This window comes from Xenopus laevis, chromosome 9_10L, assembly GCF_017654675.1.
Source record: "Xenopus laevis strain J_2021 chromosome 9_10L, Xenopus_laevis_v10.1, whole genome shotgun sequence".
In the NCBI taxonomy this organism is placed as follows: Eukaryota; Metazoa; Chordata; class Amphibia; order Anura; family Pipidae; genus Xenopus; species Xenopus laevis.
This window is the reverse complement of record NC_054387.1, coordinates 117,098,393-117,123,860: the sequence shown is the minus strand read 5'-3', so window position 1 is coordinate 117,123,860 and position 25,468 is coordinate 117,098,393. Positions and strand designations below refer to the sequence as shown.

Below are 25,468 nucleotides of genomic sequence, written 5' to 3'. Positions count from 1 at the left end.
CCCTCAGGTCCCGCGGGTATCATCACTAGCTGCCTGGTAAATCTAAGAACAGCACTCAATAGTAAAATCCAGGTCCCAATGCGACACATCCAGTTACATTGAGTAGAAGAAACAGCCTCCCAGAAAGCAGTTCCATCCTAAAGTGCTGGCTCTTTCTGAAAGCACATGACCAGGCAAAATGACCTGAGATGCACCTACACACCAATATTATAACTAAATACACTTGCTAGTTCAGGAATTAAATTTTACACGATAGAGTGAATTATTTGCAGTGTAAACCGTGTAATTTAGAAATAAAAACTACACCATAAAAATCATGACAGAATCCCTTTAAATTAACTTTTAGTATGATGTAGAGGGTAGGGTTGCCACCTTTAATAAAAAAAATAACCGGCCGGTGGGGGGCGGGTACAAAAAGGAGGCGGGCCACGATGCAAAAGGGGGCGGGGCTACTCAGCATGCCGCAAAAAGGGGCGAAGAAGACTACAAAAAAGGTAAATTCTGTAAATTCTGGGGGCAGGCCGAGGGCTTTTTTTAAAGGATATTACAAATTACCGGCAACTGCATTGCCGGTAAATTTGTAATACCGGCCCCGGCCTTGGCAGGTGTTTTACCGGCTAGGCCGGTAAAATACCGGCCGGGTGGCAACCCTAGTAGAGAGTGATATTCTGAGATAATCTATTATTATTTTGGTTTTTGAGTTGTTTAGCTCTTTATTCAGCAGCTTTGCAAATTATTAAGCGGAAGTGACATCAGCATGGCATGCGCGTGATGTCACTTCCGCATTCTTCCTCGGGCCCCCTACCCCTCACCCCTTCAGCTCCGTCACCGGATTTCCTACGGAAATCTGTGGCTGAGGGCGGGAAGGGTTTAAAAAAAAATATAGGCACCCCCAAAATAGGGTTGCCACCTTTAATGAAAAAAATAACCGGCCGGTGGGGGCGGGTACAAAAAGGAGGCGGGCCATGATGCAAAAAGGGGCAGGGCTACGCAAAGCGACACAAAAAGGGGCTGAGCAACATCGCGGCGATGCGAAGAAGACTACAAAAACAGTAAGTTCTGCGCAAATGGGAGCAGGCCGAGGGCTTTTTTTTAAAGGATATTACAAATTAAAATACCGGCCGGGTGGCAACCCTACCCCAAAACCATGCTGCACTAGGCACACGCCCTCGGGGGCTTATATATAAATATGGCCCTGTGCCCACCTCTGATGTCATCAATAGGGTTGCCATCGGGTTTAGTCATCAGCAAAGGTAACCAGGGGCGTAACTACAGAGGAAGCAGACCCTGCGGCTGCAGGGGGACCCAGGACGTATAGGGGGCCCCACGAGGCCCAAATAATGAGCAATTTTAAAAAATATTTGTAAAACAGGACAATCTCTGAATATGTTGGGGGCCCCTAAAATTAATCTGCTGTTGGGCCCAGTAACATCTAGTTACGCCACTGAAGGTAACCCTAGTTTAAAGGCCATTTAGAATAAATTGAAATGTGGCAAGAATTCCTATTTGTTCTCCTAGCATCCCCAGATTTAGCCACAACCCTGATGTCACCCCCAGCTCTGCCAAAACTTCCCTATAGTTGATATAAAGGTAAGTGATTTTAGACAAATCCAGCCGTATTTCTTTGTTTAGCTGAAGTCACAGTAGCGCATGCGCACTGTTCATCCAGCCTGGGCTATTTTTTTCAAACTCGGTTGCTATGGGGAAATCTTGCCTGTATGTGTCAAAGATTTGACCCGCGCGAGTTTCCGTAGTGGTGACAGCAAAACGACGGGTGGTGGAACGACTGTCACACCGGAAGTAACGGGGATTGAGCTGTACAGGGAGTGAGTTCAGCTGGGGGCGCGGAGATCTCGCTGTGTTCAGCGCCGAGGGTCACAGGAATAAGGTACGTGTGTAGTGAGGGGCTGAGATCCATTAGAGGTGCGACCTCCTGTATATGCAAGCTGCTGGGGGACAGTGATGTACATTTATAGTCTCTATTGTGCCGCCATTCTATACAGCCGTGGCACCTGCTTCCCCTCCCACTAGCTCCATCCTCCATGTTCTCTTCTTTTCACCTTTCTTCACAGTTATAGACATAGTCGGCCTTAAAATTGACCTTTAGTGTGCTGTAGGCAGCAGGGATCTACCATAATCTGCAATTATGGGTTTAGAAGTTGTTTTTGCTGTTCTGCAGCTCTCAGGCTTGGAATTAGATGGGGCTGCCTGGTAGTTAGGGCTTAATCCCCCTAGCAACCAGACATCCTGTTGGAATTTAGATTGACAAATTAATAGGAGAGGGCTTGGCTATTATTATTATTATTGGGGATGTACTGAATTCACTATTTTGGATTCGGCCGAACCCCTGAATCCTTTGAGAAAGATTCCACCGAATACCAAACCAAATCCAAATTTGCATATGCAAATTAGGGGTGGCAAGGGGAAAACATGTTTTACTTCCTTGTTTTGTGACAAAACATCCCGTCCCTAATTTGCATATGCAAATTAGGATTCAGTTTGGCCAGGCAGAAGGATTCAGCCAAATCTGAATCCTGCTGAAAAAGGCCAAATCCCGAACCGAATCCTGGATTCGGTGCATCCCTTATTATTATTATTGCCATGTAATTTTAGGGCACCAACTTATTGCACAGCACTGTTAAATAAACGTGTTTATACCAAGAAAACACATGAATTACATACATAGAACATACAGAGTCACGTATATAACGACCAGTACCGGTACAAAAGGCGAGGAAGGCCCTGTGCAAAAGAGCTTACAATTTAAAGAGGAATGAGAATGAGACACAAAGTGTGGGAAAGATCAGAAATAAGTGTAAAGAGTTTCACAGGCACTCAGGTCAAATCCAAGCAGAGACAAGCCCTTGCTAAGTTTATTTTGCGAAGGTGCAATGTTTCGGGGCAAACTGCCCCCCCCCCCCCCGACAAAGCTTGACAAAGGGGTTTACCCACGAAACGTGGCACCTTCGCAAAATAAACTTAGCAAGGGCTTGTCCCTGCTTGGATTCGACCTGAGTGCCAGTGAAATTCTTTACACTTATGAGTTTGGAGGTTTCCGAGGCCTCCGTCACTGAACGCCAGGCATTCGCTTTGTGGAGAGCCAGGGTGTGTGCAAGCGTGGTGACTTTCCATTATTCCAAAGATCAGAAATAAGCAGAATGAGATGGCATTGGGTAGCTCAACAGAGTGAGGGTTGGCTTCTCTAAATAAGTGTGTTTTTAGTAAGATAAAATGTTAAAAAGAAAAAAAATTATACCAATGAAATGAAAACCTCAGTAGATTGGGTTTTAGTTTTTGGGGTCAGGGGCCCTGGCGCCCGGATCATTTTGAGTTGCACCCTGGAAATCAACAGAATAATTACAAAAAAAAAAAAATACAAAATAAATAATGACGATGATAAGAAGGCCATTGATACATACTATGGACCTATACATTACCTGTCAGTATTCAGTGCCACTCCATTCAATGTGAATCTGGGGTACTGCTACAGAACCCGAGCCATCATTTAGCAAAAGCTGGCTTATTAATATCCAGTACAGCTCCCCTTTATTTCTGTAATACCCTGACCTATTAGAATCCAGTTTAAATGTGGTACCTGGTCATGTATATATAACTTTATTTGTAAATTGTTGTTAAGGAGCTGCAGCACTGTACAATGCATAAAAGTACAGTATATATAAAAGTATACACGGAGGAGACAAATCACTAAATAAATATACACAGAAGTCATATCATGTGATGCTTTGTGCATCTGGAAACCCTGGCACTGTAGTATCCTCATTATAAATTTGTCTCCCAAGGACAGCAATCACTATTCATTTGCAGTAATGGTCAACTTGATATCTGCAGGAGCTGAGAGAGGCCCTGGGAATGCAGAAAGACTGGGCTCCTATCAGAAAAAGGGGGAGGGGGTTTGCTTTAATCAGTGCTGTTGTTTTCCTGCTGTTTCTGACCTACATATGCCAGTCCCTGACAGCCATTGATGGAATGTCGGAGTTGTAGTTCAACCACAGCCAGAGGGTAGCATGTAGGACATCAATTATACACCTACTGGCTATATCTAATATTGTACACTTAACAAAATATAACATGGTATCTTTGCTTTTATCTGTTTTCCTCTATAGTCTACCCTAAATCAGGCCACATTGAGGGCAGAGACTGATTTTTCGGGAGATTATTTGCCCAGCGACAAATTGCTTCTTCTTCTGGTGACTAATCTCCACAAACTGCCTTCCCACCAGGGTCAGACTGGGGGGCCGGGGCCCACCGGGACTGCTGTCCAGGGGCCCTCTCCTCTACGATGCAGAGTGAGCCGTTGCATGCGCAACATCACTGCAATTCTAAATATCTGGAGAAGGGTTCTGGCCCGACGGGGGCCCACGAGGCTCGGGCTCACCGGGTTTTTTCCCGGTGTCCCGCCGGGCCAGTCCGACACTGCTTCCCGCCAGCTAGAATTGAATTCGCCGTGGAATGGCCCTCGGAGCGATTTGTTTTCCGAAGTTGCCTGAAGAAACATTGTAGCCGGCGGGGAGATTAGTCCCCTGAAGAAGAATCGTTTTGTCGATGGGCAACTAATCTCCCGAAATAGCAGCGTGTGTCTCTGCCCTTAAGAGAGAGAACAAGGCCAACTTTCTGCTTTTCGGCTCATTGGTTAAGGTGTTTCCTCTTTGCAGCCAGATCTCCGATTGATGCACAAAGCCCAGTCGCCGTGCTATTGTCAGTCTTGCAACTTGAATCCCAGGCTCAGAGGTGATATTAGCTTCTGTTACTGGGCTAATTAATAAATAACTCGTGGGTAACAAGGCACTGCAGGGATCACAAGACTGATGTCATTTACTTCTGTTCCTGGGTGATGTCATTTGAAATATAATGAAATCATAACTTACCCTTCATGTAGTCACATTCACAATGAACCGTCTATAAACACTGTGCACCTTGCTTTACAGCAGTGGTGTAAATAGAGTTGAATTTTAGCCACCTGCTCACCTACACAGCATGCATATATGTGTCTTCTTTTATCTATTGTTATATATACAGCTTTCTCATATTTACAGCCAAAGTCAGTTCTCCACGACTGAACTCACTTCTGCGGAGCGCTCACCTCCCCAAGCTTCACTTTTGTTGTGTCAGGTGCTGTACTGGGAGACCCACTCCTGTCACCGGGTCACATCAATATCCAAAAAAATACCAGCAGCACACTGAATAGGGTTGCAATAGTGTACAAAAAAGATTTATTAAGCCCACATACAAAAGGCAACGTTTCGAGTCTACCAGGCCCTTTATCACCCCTGTGTTACACCATATCACATCCTTTTAAAGTGAGAGGATGGGGGTGTGATTACATGCTCCACCCTCTCTAGTGACATCACCAAAGTGTTATATACAATTACCAAAGTGTTGTATTCAATTAGAAATCATCTCAATTCGATCCGTTGCAGAGTCCTTAATCCAGTGGTGAAATTAGTCCAAAAAAAAAACAAAAACCACTTTAGTCCAGTAAAGTGTCCAAAATTATTATCGTAACCGGAAATCATAAACAAAGTTGCAAGTTAATGCAGTGAAGTCCATATGTATCCACATAATAACCCAAGTAACAAATTGATATTTAAAAACCATACATATCGTAAACAAAGTAGCAATTTGCTGTGGTGAAGTCCATTTGTATCCAAAAAATAACAAAAGCGACCAATTGACATTTTGAAACATTCGTTCTCCAGGACTGCTACATGGTTGTAGGAGCCAGAACCAGCAGTGCAGCCAACATCACCATCGTGCTTTAAATAACAACTATGATTACAAATAACTTTCCAACCATTAAAAACGTATCAAGAATGTATTTTGGCCTTGCTGTGGGGTCAGGGCTCCCTAACATGAAAAGAAACATTTATAATATAAAAGTCAAAAATGTATTAATCTCATGTAGAACATGCTGTTACTGTTCAAGGTCGATGATCGGTACTTGGGAGGTAACATCCACATCAAGACGTATGAATGTTTGAATTATACTTTAGATGATGTGTATCACCTAAATTACTAAACAAACCTTTGAGTAAATATTTTGCTCAAAGATCTGTAATAGTAATGTAACTGCATTTATGGCATATGTTTTGTTTTATGTTTGATGTGTTCTAAAACAGTAACATTTTTACCCCCTTAATACATGAAAGAGTGAGGAGCAATCAACAAAAAAGACTGTATTTGCCCCAGGTTGAGACATTGAATATATGTTGTCAGCTGGGATTTTAATGCCATAACTTGATTAAAACCCTGTTTTATATCATTATCATCACTTTAATTGGGATTTTCCCAATCTGAAATATTAGCTGAGACTGGGGCCATAATACATTTAAAAAATAAAAATGTTTTTGTTTATTCCTAGTGCATGGACTCTCTGTAAGCTGTGTGGGAGCTCAGGGCTCAGTCGGCTGCAGCCGTCCTGAGACCATCCTGCTCCGGATACAAGGTGAGGCAGTTTCCATCCCAGAATCCTCTCTCTGTTATACCAGTATATAAACCAGTATATAAACCATCAGTTCCTGCCCAGTGGCACTGCACTTTGCTGAGTATAGATGACAAATCTGGGCTTTGTGGGTCTGTGGTGGCAGCAGAGCATCATCTCTCTATAGGAGATAGAGCCAGCGTTGCTGTGCATTTTGTGCAGGAGAATGTGGGAGTCGGGGAGTCTGCCTCCGATTGGAGGCAGGTCCAGACTGAGAATCGAAATGACATTTGAAGTACACAGAGGCCCAAACAGCCCCCCACATGTCCATTTAATAGTCACTGTCTATGGCATCTTTCAGCAGCCCCCCAGGCATTTTCCAGAATCTACAGACCTGACTAAAGGTGATTCTAGTCTTTCTGTATGTGTGTGTTTGTATATGTAGGAGAGCGTCTAGAATGGCTGTGCCATGTGTTTATGCAAGAGGCTTGGATGGCCAGAAATCCTGTCTCTCTACATGCAGAATTTGTGCAAAAGGCAGTTATTTTGTTAGATTTTGTTATTTGAGTGAGCTCTAATACATCTGCTAGGAAAGGAAGCCCCCCTATAAGATATATTGGATCTACCTGTCATATTGGATCTACCTGTCAATGAATATCTGACACCCAACTGCTGCATGAAGACAGAATGAAGAGAAACGGATGCTGACAGAGGGATAGTGAATATAAACTTGATTCAGAAACAATGCAGAATTTTTAATTGATTGTATTTAGAATGTTTCTTATTTCAGTATGAGGAAGCTTATATTATTTCATTTTCGCGATAGTTCCCCTTTAATAATAGTTCCCCTTTAATAACTCTGTTTACTTCACTTATTCATATCAACTTTCTCTGAATCCTCTATCCATTACAGGTGTGAATGAGCGAGGAGGAGCGCCCCGCTGCCCTCGCCGACACCATCCTTCGCTTCCTCTGTCACGATGACATAGACACAGTGAAGGAGCTATGTGCCGACTGGTTCCCCATCGAGTGAGTTTGCTATTAGGAGAAATCAGCGTTAGTTTATCCCTGCCTGGATGCCTTTGATTTGCTTGTACTAATGTCAAATTTTGCCTGCAGGTACCCTGATTCGTGGTACAGAGATATCACATCGAACAAGAAATTCTTCTCTTTGGCTGCCACCTGCTATGGGCAAATTGTGGGTATGATTGTAGCAGAAATCAAGAGCAGGACCAAAGTGCACAAAGAGGTTAGTAAGCATAGATATGTGTGCCCGATTTAGTTTGTTTGGCGCTTGATCGCCCATCATAATGGTAAAGAGCAGGGTCTCAGTTTTCTTCTCTTTCATTCTTAGGATGGTGACATCTTGGCATCCAGTTTCTCAGGTGACACTCAGGTGGCATACATCCTCAGCCTTGGTGTCGTAAAGGAATTCCGAAAACAGGGTATTGGTGAGTGCGGCTATTCTGCAATCAATCATAGGAGTGGGCAGCTTATTGGTCCTTGTATGGCACCAAAACTCCAGCCTACACAACTGACTTGATCAGATAATCGATTAGGAAAGCTTTTATGAATCCGTTAGGACACACCCACCCCTCATTTGAAACAGGGACCAGAGAATATCTATAGGGAGCTCCAGTTAATGGGCTATTTTATAAAAAGATAATTTTAATTTTTAGCACCATGTAAAAACACCACCATATATCACTTATAATTGCCTACAAAATTAGGGATTTTTCATTTATCCTATATGTCTCCTTTAACACAAAGAGACAATGCTTGTATTATAGAAGTAAGTGAAGACATTTCATCCAATAAAGGATCTTTGTTGGGTTACAAATAGACTAAAAAAAAAGCCAACCCCTGTGTAATGCATAAGGGTTCTGTTCTGTTTCCTAACATAATTTCAGATATATAAAAACATGATAACAGCAAAACCGCTTGTGATAGGTTTATGGAGTTTTCAAAAAAAAAAGTCTTCGCCCTGTAGACCATATCTCTGGTTGAATCCTTCTAAAAAGCTTGTGCCCCTACTAGAGTAGTACCTAGGAACCAACAATACTCTCAAACTTGCCCCTCCTTTAGATGTTAGGGAGCAGCGGGGTGCAAAAAATACTAGGAAACCATAGGCTACAACACTGGCATATTTTACCTGCAAGAGTCCAGGATTAAAACAGCTCAGATTCTACATGTTATTTAAGGAAGACAGCATGCTGAATTACTAAACATGATGGGAAAGGCACTATGCAGTGCTCATGGGATGTAATACAAAAAATCCCTATATTTTGTGCTTAAAGTAAGAGTAATACCAAAAAATTAAAGCATTTTAAAGTAATTAATATACAATATACTGTTGCCCTGCACTGGTAAAAGTTTTGTGTTTGCTTCAGAAAGACTACTATACTTTATATACACAAGCTGCTGTGTAGCAGGTGTTTTATCTGTTATCTGCTGTGTAACCTGAGCCTTTTCTCCCTTTGCCAGCTTGAATGGCTGCCCCCATGTCTACATAGCAGTTTGTTTATATAAACCATAGTAGTCTTTCTGAAGCAAACACAGAGCTTTTACCAGTGCAGGGGAACAGTAGATTATATTTTAATTCATTTGATACAATTTCAGTTTTTGGTGTTGCTGTTCCTTTAAGAAGCACCTAGGAGGATACAATCAAATAATTTGACATATGGGAAATAGTTCAGGAATACTTAATTTTCCTTACTCATTTTGAGGATGCCACAGGGTAGGCATTACTATCCTATGAGTTTTACCCCCATATGTAGTAAAAGTCACTTTGCCCAGGAGCAGTAACCCATAGCTACCAATAATATGCTTGCTTTTAAACAGGTGACAGTAAATGCTACTTGCTGATTGGTTGCTATGGGTTATTGCTCCTGGGCAAACTTAGTGACTTTTATTACATAACCCTGTTAGTGTTTACTAAGTATTACTCTTGTGGGTCAGCAACATCCTTGGCTAGTCTCACCCTGTCTAATGAATGCCCTTTCTTTTTGCGTCAGGTTCCCTGCTACTGGAAAGCTTGAAGAGCCACATCTCCAGCACTGCCCAGGACCACTGCAAAGCTTTGTACCTCCATGTCCTGACCACTAATAACAATGCCATCCGCTTCTATGAGAACCGGCACTTCCACCAGCACCACTACCTGCCCTATTACTACTCCATTCGCGGGGTTCTGCAAGATGCCTACACTTATGTGCTTTACCTCAATGGAGGCCATCCACCCTGGACCGTTATATATCCTGCTTATTGTGTTGCTTACTCTATATTACTATATATTTGGGATTTCAGCAATATTCAGTATCAGCATGGTTTCTTTTTCTTTGTTCTTCTCTTTTTTGTTCTTTATGCATCTATGTTCTGTGATGATCTTGGTCAATTTTCTCCTTAACCACCCTGCACGGATTATTTGCAGCACTTGGGATCAGCACTGGCAAATTTTAGTCCTTGTTCTCTCCCACAACGGATATATCGTCAGGCTCACACTCTTCTGCGCAGCCTGCTGCCATGGTCCAGCATCTCAGCTAAGAGTGGGATTGAGTATAGTCGCACCATGTGATAATAGGTAATGTCTCTGCACATATCTGTATACTGCTAGGTCAGTCCCAGCTTGGTATTTCTGCAGAGGAAAGGGCATAGTTCTAATAGGCTGTAGGACAAATCTAAACAGTGCACCAATCCATAAAGAGGTTGCTCATCTTTAAATTATGACATAGACATTGATATTCCGAGACCATTTGTAATTGGTTTTTATTTTTTTCAGTTATTTAACTTTTTGTTCAGCAGCTCTCTAGTTTGGAATTTTAGCTGCTACCTGGTTGCTAGGTTCTTGCTTACCCAAGTGATCTGGCAGTAGTTTAAGTGTCAGGGCACACATGCAGATTCGGGGAGATTAGTTGCCCGGCGACAAATCTCCTCTTCTTCAGGCGACTAATCTCGCCGAACTGCCTCACATGCCTTCCTGCGGCTAAAATGTAGATTGCCAACGGAATGGTACTTGCCTTGTGAGGCAACTTCGGGCGACTTCAGAAAACGAATCGCTCCGAGTGCCATCCTGCTGGTGGGAAGGCAGGGGAGGCAGTTCAGGGAGATTAGTCGCCCCGAAGAAGAGTAGATTTCATCTCCCTGAATCTGCCTGTGTGGCCTTAATGAGAGACTGGAAAATGAATAGGAGAGTCGTGAAAGATAAGTAACAAAAAGTAACAATAATAACATTGTAGGCTCACAGAGCAATAGCTTTTTGGTTGCTGGGGTCAGGGACCCCCATTTGAAAGCTGGAAAGAATAGGAAGGCAAATAATTCTAAAACTATAACCAAAATACATGATGACTCATTGCAAAGTTACTACTACGCACAGGGTGTTCTATCACATACTAAAATGTAATATAAATGTGAACCACTCCTTTAAGAACATTTCCCTGTCCCCAAGCACAATGTCACAAAGCTGCTCTGCTTCAAGCTGTGTCTTAACTGATACATTTTAGTAAGCGGTGGGCTTGGGGGAGACTCTGGGGTAATTTTTAGAAGCAAAAATGAACAGTCCGATGGATTATATAGACGTGAAAATTTGTAACACACGGAGCATCAGGAACTATAAAAATATCACTTTTAACAATCCATTTAAAAAACATTGCAGCATTATTGATACAGTCAGGAGTTCTACGCTTTACGGGTTTCGTGGCATCTCGCCACTTCCTCAGAAACGATAGGAGCGTTTGGAGGTATGATGCTCCCGATTGTCTTCCGTTATTGCATGGATTATATAGCGCTGGTGACATATTCAGTTAAAATTGGAACGTGTACTTTTTAGGTAATCCTGTTATGTCCCCAACATTATTCAGTGTTTTTGATTTGTCCAGGTACCTATTCCAGATCTTATGTCTTTGCAGATCGATGGACTTTGAATTATTACTTGGAGTTCCAGTTTATCCGCCACAATCTGAATCACCCGTCAAGCCAGGACTCCGACAGCCAGCCTTGCTGATCATGTGACATCATACAGGGCTCACGTGTCCTCTTATCCAGTTAGAGGTGTGGATTTCAGGTCTGCTACTGGATGCCCTCCTCTAGCAGCCCATGAAACTGCTTTTTATGTCTGCATATGAAACTATCTCTCAGAACGTTTTTTTAATAAGATCTTATCCTGCCACTGAACAGGGTGCTTCACCCCCCCCCCACACACACCCCCACAGATTTTGCCTCTGTAGATCTACCGTTTTATTTATCACCAGTACAGTAATGGGGGAAAAATGTTGTTGTTTTATTTTTGTTCCATTTCATAACCTGGATCTCCTTTATTATTTACGGGTTTAAGCATATGGATTAATGCATTAAAGTCGTATATAGGGGAACTATCGCGGAAATGAAAATTTAATACAAGCTTCAGCATACTGAAGTAATGAACTTTGTAAATAAAATCAATTAAATATTCTATACTGTTTCTGAAATCAAGTTTATGTTCACTATCCCTCCCTCAGCATCTGTTTCTCTTCATTCTGTCTTCATGCAGCAGTTGGGTGTCAGATGAATGATCCAATATATCTTATAGGGGGGCTCCCTTTCCTAGCAGATTTAGAGAAGATGAATTGGAGCTCACTCAAATAATAGATTCCAGTACAAAACAAAATAACTGCCTTTTGCACAAATCCTTCATGTAGAGAGACATGATGTCTGGTGATTTTAATAGAGTGAGCTCTAATACATCTTCTAGACAAAAGGAGCCCCCCTATAAGATATATTGGATCTAACTGTCAATGACTATCTGACACCCAACTGCTGCATGAAGAGAGAATGAAGAGAAACAGATGCTGAGAGAGGAATAGTGAAGATAAACTTATTATTTCAGAACTAGTTCAGAATATTTAATTGATTGTATTTAGAAAGTCTCTTATTTCAGTATGCTGAAGCTTATATTCGATTTTAATTTTTCTAATAGTTTCCCTTTTATGTACCTTATTTGATAAATGAAGGGGCTGTCCCGAGCTGGTTTGTAGAAGGCTGAGTTTACAGAAAAAAATGGTCCCTATTTATGGTGATATCGTTCTTTGTTCACTTCTTCTGTTGTGAAGGAGAAATCTATTTAATGATTGTCTAGTTGAGGTCCTTTTGTGTTCCTAAGCCATGTCCAAATTACAGGCACCAAGAGAAATGCAAATATGATTTTAGTTCCCCACTAGAGGGAATCGGAATATGAAGATTAAATTTAAAATGTGATTGTCTATTTTCTCTTTCACTCCTGTGTGCTTGCTTTGGGAAAAAGGTTGAAAGAAGAACTAACCACCAACAAAGAATTAGGCTACAAAAACATTTATTTTGGGTTTCTATGCCAGCCCATGGGTACCACAGCTGTTTGAGTGACCTTTTAAAGATCTAAGTCTCCAAAGATGCCCCAGTAGCTCCCCATCTTCTTTTCTGCTGATTCATTGCACATGCTGCTGTCACTTACCTGAGCTTAGGGACCAAATCACCATATACTGTATATATACAATATAAAATTCATGATACAAGGCTGAGATTCACATGACATAGCAACACAGAAATCAGTGTAGTCTGCATATAAACTGAATAATAACCAGCCCTGTAGCGTCAGCTTCTATGCCCAATATAACCTCACTTTCTGCTGATGTTTTAATGGTTTCCAATGACCCCTAAGCTTTTCTTTGAGCACACTGAGCATGTGCAGTGCCACGGACATAAAAAATATACTCTTAACAAGATCCAAGATGGGGAGCTGCTGGGGACAACTTTAAAGGCCAGGCCCATTACTGTTATAGAGCTGCTGAACCTCTGGGCTGGTACAATAAATTCAGTATATTAAAAAAAAGCATTTTCTTTTTTTAAGGGTTTAGTTCTCCTTTAATGCTTCTGTTGTCTGTTTTGTAGATGGTTGTATTTTGAAACAAATTCCAATAGTCTTAATATTTTGTTTTTTGTGTGTTTTTTAACTGTGTTATCTTTTGCTGTGCAGCTCTCCGGGTTAAACTAGGGATACACGGACTCCCTAATTTTTTTGGATTTTGCAGAATACTCAACTAGACCCGAATCTTTATTTGCATATTCAGATTTGAGCAAAATCGAAACAAAATGCATATGCGTCACCTTCTGTTGTTCCCCTTCCCTGCCGCCTGCGGGTACAGTCCCTATAGAATAAACAGGAACCCAGAAACATGAAATTTCCTGGAGTTGGCACACTTAAACTAGAATATCTTCTTTGGCGACAGGTACAGGATTAAAATCATATGAATTTAAGGGTTTGGGTTTGCAAAAGATCAATCCAGATCATGAACAATCTTGCGTCTGGTGCTTCCCTAGTTTAAAGGAGACTTCAAATCACCAGACAGGTTCCAATAGGGGGGTTCCTGTCAGTGATCCTTATTACACACGGATATGTTTCTGGATGTTAGTGACCCTATTAACCACTAGAGATGTCAGTTATTGAATGCCAAGGTGTACTTCCCCTTTAATCCTGCAGGAGCTCTACAGCATACTTTCTTGTGGAACAAATCTGCTTTTCTTTTAGCCTTTGCATCCGTTTAACACTCCTTTTTGTCCCATAGGTGAGATGATGATTAATCTGATAAATGCAAATGGTGTGTTTAAAGGAGAAGGAAAGGTTAAAACTAAGTAAGCTTTATCAGAAAGGTCTATATAAATACACCAGTAAATCATCAAAGTAATGCTGCTCTGAGTCCTCTGTCAAAAGAAACACAGAATTTCTTTCCTTCTATTGTGTCCACATGGGCTTCTGTATCAGACTTCAGCATAAACCTCCAGGGCTGGGGCTTGAACATGCTCAGTTTGCTCCTCTCTCCCTCCCTTCTCCCCTCCGTGCTGTAATCTGAGCCCAGAGCTATGAGGGAGCATGTAGAGACTCAGGAAGTGATGTCACAGCAAGCCAATATGGCAGCTGCTATCCTAAACAAACAGAGAGAGCTTCTAAAGCAAAGCATTGTACTGAATAAATATAGCGTTCAAGCTTGCATTATTGTGGCTAATCTGTTGGCAATAAACTGCCTTGGTAGCTTTCCTTCTCCTTTAACGTGTAATTATTTATGTGTAGGGTTTTATCATTTTTATTGTTTGGGTAGAGTAGCACGGCTTGTTGTTATTTTGTGTATATGAGCGTTCATCATTTTAGGGACCCAGATGTCCTGAATAAAAGATCAAACTGAGCTCATTCACGTAAATAAATCAGTTACAATAGCCTGCATTTACCAACAAATGAATAACAATGTGATTGATACATAGGCAAGGATATATATGTAAATATTCTGTACACCCTCAGCTATTTCTCTTTAGGCTTTCCAGTAATAAAGGGGTGAGCAGGCTGTGGCCCTCAACATCCAAAGGGGGCTCTACGTGCTCAAGGGGCTCATTCCTGATTGAGTCGGGCAAATCAAATATGTAGTTAAAAGGGGCAGATGTAGAATGGACCGTTAGTGGAAAGGGGTGGTTCACTTTCTAAAGTAATTTTTAGTATGTTATAGAATAACCAATTCTTAGCAACTTTTAAATTGGTTTTCATTATTTATTTTTTATAGTTATTTGTCTTTTTCTTTTGATACTTTGCAGCTTTCAAATGGGCGTCGCTGTCCCCTTCTAAAAAAAAATAAATGCTCTGTAAGGCTACACATGTATTGTTATCGCTATATTTTATTACTCCTCTTTCTATTCAGTCCCTCTCCTATTCATATTCCAGTCTCTTATTCAAATCAGTGCACGGTTGCTAGGGGTAATTTGGGGCCTAGTTACCAGATTGCTTGAAATGCAAATTGAGGAGCTGCTGAATAAAAAGCTAAATAACTCAAAAACCTTAAATAATAAAAAATGAAAACCAATTGCAAATTGTCTCAGAATATCACTCTATCATCATACTAAAAGTTATCTCAAAGGTGAACAACCCTTTAAGTAGAACTGTAGGGCTCTAGGAACAGAGTATTGTATTCTCCTTTATTAATGTGACTAGTCTATTGGAGCTCTGAGTGCACACTTGAGGCTCCCATCTAATATTATATTTTTCTTATTTATTAGCCTTAGAATTCTACTGCTTTCCAGCCTACCCTTAACCCTTCATCTTCCATTTCAATTCCAAATCTGCTGCCTGGTTGCTAGGGTAATTAATTCCTAACAACCACGTAACCGTTTAAACCCCAAGCACCAGAACTGTAGAAGAAAATGCGTAAATAATTCACAAAGCTAAAACCAATTACGAAAATGACGACCAATTACAAATACACGAGAATTCAAGCGCCTGTATCATAATTAAAGTTCATTTTAAGGGGACAGACCCCCTGCAATGATCTATTTTAGCTTAGAACAGGCAGTGCCCGTGATGGAATATATTTGTCTCACTGTTCACTTTATGATAACGTCTAATGAGTTTTATCATGTACAGAAAGCTTAATTTATGCCTCTGTTTATTCAGCCACTCCACGGCCAGGGACCGATAGTGCTCATAGGCCACGCCTACTCCTGCTCGTTCTGCCATTATAACACATAGGAGGTCTATGGGATGGGATACGGAAAGTTGTGGCCGGCAAGGCTAAAATGGAGAGCTAAGCCAGTAAAATGAAAAGTATACGACCTAAATCATCCCCATCAGAGAAACACCTTTTGAGAAAATAAAGATATAGTGTCCATTTCAAACAGATCCACAGGTTGAACATTATCACAGTGCTTCCTACTTACATATACTTTTTAGTTTAGTTTTAACTGTTTCTTAGTGGTTTCCCCTTCATTTTGTCTCTTCTCCTTCTGCTCTATAGGTGCCAGGCTTTTCCCTCCCAACTCTTTAAATGGTATTTATGTCCAGCTGACCATACAAGATTAGATCTGCTCATCTGGTGAAGCCACTGTTGCTTTGTGACACTTTAGGAAGATACGAGTGTTTGACCCTTGGGTTAACAATTGGATCATTATAAGGCTTTGGTGTAGTGATGTGTGGGCCGGCCCAATACCAATGGGTTTATCCGTGGGTTTGAGCCGACCTCGCACCCCTCTTCCATGACAGGTGCGGGTTGAGCTCTTCTGACTGCTCTTTCCACCCGTTTCCTTACAAATGCCGGCTTCCGACTTCCAGGTTGAACTTCCCGCCCCTTTTGTGACATCATCGGCAGGGCGGGTCTATAAAAGGAACCCGGAAGTCGGGCTAGGGAGGGCAGGTGCGGGTCGGGAAAATCCCAACCTGCACATCACTACTTGGGTGGCCTGTCTGGAGAGGACTGTATCAATGAGCCATTTTGGCTCTTTGAAGAAGAAACTCAAAAATGAATTGGCGAGGGCCTGAACAGAACGATGAGTTATAATCAGCGCCGATTCTTGGGCTCCTGCCGCCCCCCTCCTCTCCCGCTCCGTGCTTAAAAATTAGCGTTGGAGCGGGTCTAAGGGGGCAGTATCGCTAGTGCAGTAAGCGCAATGGCGCTCTCTGCACTAGCGGAGCCGATTTTCCGGGTAAAACCCGGAAGTTCGGCTCTTAAAGTTGGCCGTTCGCTGCCGCCTGAGGCACGGGTGTCGACTTGCCTCATGGCAGAAGCGGCCCTGGTTATAATACAAATAAAAAGTAGCAGAAACAATGTGTCGCTTTATGGAGCATTTGTTTATAGATGGGGTCAGTTACCCCCATTTGAAAGCTGGAGTCACAAATAAATCAAAAACTATATTTAAATAAATAAGGAAGAAAATAGAATTGGCCCTTCTATAACATACTAAAAATTTAATTAACGATGAGCCACCCCTTTAACACCCATACAGAGCATTTGTTTTTAGATGGGGTCAGTGACCCCCATTTGAAAGCAGGAACGAGAATAATAATAATAATAAAAAACTTAAAGGGCACCTGTTGGGTACAAATGTTATTCCCAACCAAAGGTGTTGGGGATAACAGTAGTTTTTTTAAAAGAAAATGCCCCCCCCCCGCCAGTGCTACGCTACCCGCCCCGAGAGGGAGCTCCCAATGCGAGCAGCCATATCCGGTCACTCGCATGCGCATAATGAAAATGTGCCACGAATTGCTCATGCGAGTGACCCAACATGGCTGATCGCAAAAAAAACTTTTAAAAAAAATACTGTTATCCCCAACGGGAAGGCTCTATTAGCTCACACCTTTGGTTGGGGGTAACATTTTTACCCAACAGGAGCCCTATAAGACTAATACTTACTAAATGTTAACTTGAAGGTGAACCACCCTTTTAAAGGAGAACTAAAGCTTAACTAAAGAAGTAGCTAGAAAGGTTGTACATTATGTTTTGGGCTTCTGTACCAGCCCAGGGCAACCACAGTCCTTTAGCAGTAAAGATCTGTGTCTCCAAAGATGCCCCAGTAGCTCCCCATCTTCTTTTCTGCTGATTCACTGCACATGCTCTGTGCTGCTGTCACTTACTGAGCTTAGGGACCCACTCACAATATACAGTACACACAGAATAGAAATGTCACAGTATAAGGCTGATTAGTTATTAATACAGATAATTACTACATGGCAGCACAGAAACCAGTGCAATTAGCATCAGAATTTAATAATCAGCCCTGTAGCATCAGCTTATATTACAGACCAACCTCATTTTCTGCTGGATAATTAGTGACGAGCCCTAAGCTTAGCTTCTCAACAGCTGCTCAGAGCCCACTGAGCATGTGAGTGTCACAGACACTTTCCAAGATGGTGACCCCCTGTGACAAGTTTGAAGTCCTGGATCATTGCTGCTATTGACAAGCTGAAACTTTAGGCTGGTGCAATAAGTGCAGTATATACAATATGGTACATTTTGGCCATATTCATTTTTAGGGTTTAGTTCTCCTTTAACGGCTGCGGGTGACCAACAAGTGTTGATAGATCAATATAACTCGCACCGTGATCTCAGCAACTCTTTCCTACATCCAACAAAGTGTACAGCCAGGCCGTGCTCCTTGGGAATGAGCGAGAGAACCCTATGTTTCAGTAACTCCCCTATATTATTTATATCCATGCATGCACACATAGGCCATGGCAATGTCCAACCACTGACGGACACAAGTCTACCCCCCATATGTAATAAAAGGCACTAAGTTTGCCCAGGAGCAGTAACCCATACCATAGCAACCAATAAGTTTGCTTTTAAACAGGTGACCAGTAAATACTACCTGCTGATTGGTTGATATGGGTTACTGCTCCTGGGCAAAATTAGTGCCCTTTAATGCATAACCCCCTTTATAATGTCCCCTAATTTCAAATGTTATTGCTTGCAAGTAAAATTTCTCTGATGGCCTGAAACCCAGATGCTGGATGTTAACTTGAACAATACCCATTGTGTGTTAAGAAAACGTATTGCGTCCAAATATTTCATGCTGTAGAAGGGATTGGCACGAGGTGATTGATCACTGACTGCCATGCATGTATATTTATATATATATATATACACTGTATGTAAGAACACCTTGTATTGTTGGCATTGACAGTCCTTCTTTGCCGGGATCTAAAGGAGGGTCGCCAACCCCCACACTTTATGCTGTTCCCCCTGGGTTGGTGGTGTATGCCTGTTTATAACGTGTATCATATACTGACTATTTACACATACATGGGCACTGTACTGAAACCAGTAGCGTTTGGGGTTTTTTTCTTTCTGTTTTCCTGTTACGTTTTCTCTTGTCACGTAGATAACAAAATCCCACGTCATTACAGAATCCGTTGTGTGTTTTCTATTTATGAATTAAAAACAAAAAAGTGCTGTCAAATAATAAAACCAATCAGACTCCTTGAGACGTGGGTTGCGTATCATTTCGTATGTGTGTTGTGAGCGGCCTGTTGCATTTCTGTAGTGCATTGAGTTGCAGCACGCTGGGTGAACTAGTGGATCAGCCGTGATGGATGAAACCTCGTATTCATTGTTGGAGAGATCATAAAGATTTGTGTAGTGCTGTTTATAGGTTTTACTCGGCCCAGCCGTGAACTCATTTAGGGCCCCACAAAACTTCCAGAAAGCAACCTGTAAAATATTGACATTTGTCTATTATTGAGCCCCACTGTGCCCTCTACTCCTACCCTCTGCAAGCACAAGATCTGCTTCATCTGATGGGCAGCTAAATGGGTCCTCTACATTCCTACACCCTCTTCTGCAACTGCAGGGTCTACTTCTTCTGATGATACAACCCTGAGCAGCTCACTTGGCCCTCTACATTACTACACCCTCTTCTGCAGCTGCAGGGTCTTCTTCGTCTGTTGATACACCCCTGAGCAGCTCACTGGGCGCTCTACCGCCTGCTCACTCTTCTGCAGCTGCAGGGTCTGCTTCATCTATTGAAACATCCCTGAGCAGTTCACTGGGCCCCACCAGATTGTTCCCAGTAAAATCCATATTGTCATTGACTTTTTGTCCCTATTGGTGACATAACATGCATGTACAATGTACTACTCAACACTCAAACATATGAACAAAGTATCAGGGGCATCCCGGAGCATATTGAGCTTGTGCAGTGCCACACCATGTACCAAGATCAGAAAGTCATGGAGCTGCAGCAGAGAAGTTTGGAGGCTTGGACAGTCCCTGTTATAAGGCAGTTATTAATTACATCCAATCAAGTTGATTAACTAATTATGGGCTGGTATTATAAACCCTAAGCTCAAGGGACATCATATCTGTAATACCTGGTTGGTTATTAATTACCCTTTAAGCCGGTGCTGCAGACCATGAAGGTCAATGTAATAATTTTTAGTCTTTTGGGTGCGTTGGCATCATGTAATAGAAAACGCACACACTTAACCCAAAGGGGCTTGACCTTTTCTGGCTTTGGCCATAATCTCCCTTAGTGCTCAAATAAAGGGTTCCATGAGATGAAAGAACAATCCTTAGGGTGTGACTGTCTCCTACACAATGTCCGTAACAGCTGAATGTATCTCATCCGAGAAGCTCCACACTACCTGCATTCTTCTGGTCATGGAGTTTGTACCCTCTCCTGCTGAGCTTCTTATCTCACAGAAAAAAGGTGCTATTGTTATTTCTGGGGGGGGGGGCGGGTACCTTTTAGCTTGGGGTGGGTCACAAATCAATAACAGGCCAATGTCACAGGGGGTTGTATAAGCACTGTATTTTTTAAAGAAAATATGGTCTTTAATCTAAGGGCTCTAAAGATCCCGCAGTGTTGCGGATAATAGATAAGGTTTTAAAGGAGCATGCACCTTTCAAAAAAATAAAAATACTTGGGCCTATGCATACCAGGGGGACCCCAACATTACTGCCAGCCTGGACCTGGCAATACTTATAGAGTTCACCTAGCAGGTGGCAATCAGTGTTTGGCTGTGGATGATGGGACACATCAATCCTATGGGGTCAAGCATTATAATGAGCCCAGTTTGCTCCTTATTGCAGCAAGGGGTTAAATGCATGCATTGGAATGTGAGCAGTTGAGGGAAGCAAGTTTGGACAGGCCCAGGTGACCAGGCACTTTCAGTCACTGCCAGTCCAACTGGTAAGGTTTGGGGCTGGAAACAGGGTCATGGGCAAGTTTGTTCTTGTTGAACATTCCAGAGGGGAAGTAGAAATGGTTAACACCTGCCTGGACTTGTTTCTTCGAGGATAAAGGGCAGAACTGCAATACAGGATAGTCTCTTGCTGCTGGACATGACCCTTAAAAGGGTTAATAGAGAGAGGGACTGCAGAAAAGGGTAATAACGTGAGTGTTTCCAAACATATCATTATATAATACATACATTTACTGTGCTACATACCCTTGGAACACTATAATATGCTGGCTTTTAACAGACAATGATTTTAGGAGCTTGAAAATAAAAGTGATGGCAAAGTTGAACGCAAAAAAACATTAAAACCTGTGTCATTAGCACCTGCCACATGGCCATAGTTACAGTTTTAAGTGTCTGATTGGTATTTGGTTACACAAATCCCAGAATCCCACACGGATTTCATTGAAGGCTTGGAGAGGATAGACCCCAAACCAAAGGCAATTCATTTCTTATAATACATGCAGGATATTATAGATAAAATTGGCCCTGTGTTTAACCTGCCGTGTGTTCTTGGTATTAAACATGGAATTGTTACTGTATTTATCCTGCTGTGTGTTCTGGGGTATTATACATGGAATTGGTACTGTATTAATCCTGTTGTGTATTCTGGGGTATTAAACATGGAATTATCACTGTATTTATCTGCCACGTGTTCTGGGATTTTAATTATGGAATTGTCATTGTATTTATCTGCCATGTGTTCTGCTGTATTATACATGGAATTGGCACTGTATTTATCCTGCTGTGTGTTCTGGGGTATTATACATGGAATTGGCACTGTATTTATCCTGCTGTGTGTTCTGGGGTATTATACATGGAATTGGCACTGTATTTATCCTGCTGTTTGTTCTGGTGTATTATACATGGAATTGGCACTGTATTTATCCTGCTGTGTGTTCTGGAGTATTATACATAGAATTGGCACTGTATTTATCCTGCTGTTTGTTCTGGGGTATTATACATGGAATTGGTACTGTATTTATCCTGCTGTGTGTTCTGGGGTATTATACATGGAATTGGCCCTGTATTTATCCTGCTGTGTGTTCTGGGGTATTATACATGGAATTGGCACTGTATTTATCCTGCTGTGTGTTATGGGGTATTATTCATGGAATTTGTCTTACCGTGTTTTTTGGGGTATTTATTATACATGGAAATGGCCCGAGGAGTGTGAAGGAATACATATGGGAAATGGCTTTCATCAGCCTCTGCCTATGTATGAAATGATCCTGAGTAGCAGCAAAACCTCATTAGTTTAGAAGTTGGCTGAGAAAAAAAGCAGAGGTGGCAATTATGCACTAGATCAGTTTGACCCAGTTGGGCTAATAAAGCTCTGCTGGTCTCTTTTTAGTGCCTTTCTGGGCACAGGACCCTTGTGTGAGGCAATAAGTAAGAGGGAAGAAGCAGGGCACCTGCAAGTGGCTGGGATAAGGTTAACTGCCTCTCCGACACCTGATCCCCGGCTCACTGCCAGATGAGGTTACAGGTTTTGTTCTCTCAAATCTGACACCAAGAAAGGATCACAAAATGACTGTGGCTGCTGCTCGTACAAAGTATCAGAACTAAACCCCTATGGGCTGTTTGTACAGAAACATTACACAGGCTCAGAATGGGCTGCTGGAGTCTCACAGGTTCTCCCATTGGGCCCCGTCAAGAACATTTCCCACAATATCTTGCAGAGTCTGTGCACACAGTTTGCTCTACATCACCGGTAGTGATCATGTCTGTAGCATATAGTATGACCGTGTACATACGGTACATACATCCTGAAAACCCCAGGTCCCAAGCATTCTGGATAATAGGTCCCATGCCTGTATAACGCACTATATAACTCACTGCTAATCATGCGCACACCTTACATACCTTTACTAAAGCTAGGGTTATGAAAAATATATATACAGCCCTCAATAAATATTTTTAAAGGAGAAGTAAACCTGGATAAGAGCACCTACCCTCTCCTTAGAGAAGAGAAAGATGTCAGGAGCATGGACTGAATAATAGGGGAAGGTAGGAAAAAGAAGATGGAGGGAGGATGAGATTCATATTGGGTGGTTTATGGATCAGAATAATTGAGGAGGGCTGAACACAGTAAAAGGAGAAGGAAGTACGGCAGAAATAAGATCGGACTAACCATCAGTGTGAGAACAACAGAAAGGTGAGTGATGGTATGAATGATTCATTTCACCTTAGAATATTAATATTTACACGGGCCTGGATTTTGTGTTGTGGCAGCTTGCGTGTGAGAGAGGAGAAATGCTGTCTTTAAAATAGGGTTTGGGAGAACAAAAGGAGGCCTTTCCTACGGTGGGTATCTGTGTGAAGGAGCGCGCTGACGTCTCATTGACAAACAGAGCTTAGGGGGATAAAATGCTTCTGGCATGTGCTCCCAGTGATCATAGGTGCAAATTATTGGTTTGAAGGGTTTCCAAAAAGTCAAATAAGGAGAAATCTCTTGTATCCAGTAATTCAGCCTAGACGCCGATAATTCAGATAACAAGAAGGTCAGGCATGGCATTTCAGTGGGGACATACAGGGACCTGATCAAAGTAGGAGGGTTGGACTGGGACAAATGGGCTGGGTTTGGGCAGATCAGGTGAAGGATTTGGGTGTATTGGTTAGGATGAGGTGGCTCATGGGCATGGCCAGGTGGGTATATGGGGCATTGTGATTCCTCAGTCCATGTATTGGCGCACCCCTCCAGTGTGTTCTGTGCATTACATGCAGTGTGCCTGTTGACACTGGAACTCTTCTCCCAGTCCCGGATTTGTGGAAAGGCCTGGGCCTAGGTAGGCAGAATTTTAAAGCGGTTGACATGCAAAGTCACACCTGCATTGGTTATGAAGCGCTGGGGATTTGCAGGAGATACAATAGTTTTTAAAACTTCCTGTGCACAAATCCCCTGTACTCTGAACCCAATACTGAAAATTTGTGCGTGTGCACCATGGAAGTTGGAGGAGACTGGGGCGATGAATGGCAGCGGGCCAGGGGTATTCCTTTGGTATTCTTAGTGAAATCATTCTAAATTCATCACTAAATATTGACTAAAATAAGAGATAAGCATAGATATCAACCTTAGGGTTCTGAAATGCCTTACTACCCAGAGACTTTAATTAATCCTGGGTCATTCAGGTCATAACGGTACCTTTATCCCCGTGTGCCTCACCACCTACACATAAATACCAATACCTCCCCCCATGCCGTGTAATTACACCACGAGTAACTGAGACCCTGCTGGAAATAATTAGCTGCCATCCGCTGAGAGAAGGGATGATCACACAGGACTCTAGGATTACACTTGGAACTTCACACTATGCAATATGACGGAGCCTTCTCACCACTTGAATCATCAGTTTAAACTGTAGGTGCTCCATAGAGCGTGGCCGGGAGGCGGGGCCAATGATGCTGTTCAAATGGGGGTGAACATCCTAATAGCCTTTGGGAATGAAGTTTCCATTTTTTTCTACACATTCCCCAGAGAGTGCAAGGATTTAGGATATTTACCATGGGCTCAGGTGGTCATTAACATAGGAAATAGCCAATTTATATAAAGCTTATTCCTGCTGGAACTTCATGCAATGACACCCCAGAACCTTTATAATGAGCTAAAGCTTCAAATTGTTTGTATGCAAGCAGGACTTCTGGGAAAAATCTTCTGCTGCAAAGTACTCAAAGTACTACTGCACCCCCTTACTAATTAATGGGATTGGGGAGACCCTAAAGGCAGAGACACGCTCAGATTCGGGGAGATTTAATCACCTGGGGATAAATAGCCTTTACTTCGGGGCGACTAATCTCCTTGAACTGCCTCAGAGTGCCATCCCGCTGGCAATTTAGATTCTAGCCGGTGGGATGGCACTCGGATCGATTTGTTTTCCAAAGTTGCCCGAAGTTGCCTCGTGAGGCAACTTCGGACAACTTTGGAAAACAAATCGATCCGAGTGCCATCCTGCCGCGATTTACATTCTAGCTGGCGGGAGGCAGTTCAGGGAGATTAGTCGCCCCGAAGAAGAGGAGATATCTCGCTGGGCGACTAATCTCCCCGAATCTGAACGTGTGTCTCTGCCCTAAGGAATATTTGATTGCTTATTCCTTTACTTGCATTTATTTTATTCCCTATGTGTCTACCAGCTCTGCATCCCATACACTCATGCACACTATATTCACAAATGTGCTTTCAGCATGGCTCACAGTATGGAAACCATTATCCGGAAACCGATTATCCAGAAAGCTCGAATTACAGGAAGGCCATCTCCCATAGACTCCATTTTATCCAAATAATCCAAATCTTTAAAAATTGTTTCCTTTTTCTCTGTAATAATAAAACAGTAACTTATACTTGATCCCAACTAAGCTATAATTAATACTTATTGGAAGCAAAACCAGCCTATTCGGTTTATTTAATGTTTACGTGATTTTCTAGTAGACTTAAGGTATGAAGATCCAAATTACAGAATGATCTGTTATTAGGAAAACCCAAGGTCTCGAGCATTCTTGATAACAGGTCCCATACCTGTACATGCCATGTTGGAAAC

General features: G+C 42.2%; 1 protein-coding gene across 1 annotated transcript; it reads left to right on the top strand.

Moving 5' to 3' along the window:
- The first annotated feature begins 1,702 nt into the window (after positions 1-1,702).
- On the top strand, positions 1,703-11,872 carry naa60.L (N(alpha)-acetyltransferase 60, NatF catalytic subunit L homeolog). The gene is made up of 8 exons (XM_018236543.2): positions 1,703-1,888; positions 6,380-6,463; positions 7,353-7,468; positions 7,559-7,688; positions 7,794-7,890; positions 9,454-9,688; positions 9,854-10,016; positions 11,341-11,872. The coding sequence occupies exons 3-7, from the start codon at positions 7,359-7,361 to the stop codon at positions 10,008-10,010; spliced, it is 729 nt and encodes a 242-aa protein (XP_018092032.1). The 5' UTR covers positions 1,703-1,888; positions 6,380-6,463; positions 7,353-7,358; the 3' UTR covers positions 10,011-10,016; positions 11,341-11,872.
- Positions 11,873-25,468: the final 13,596 nt, after the last annotated feature.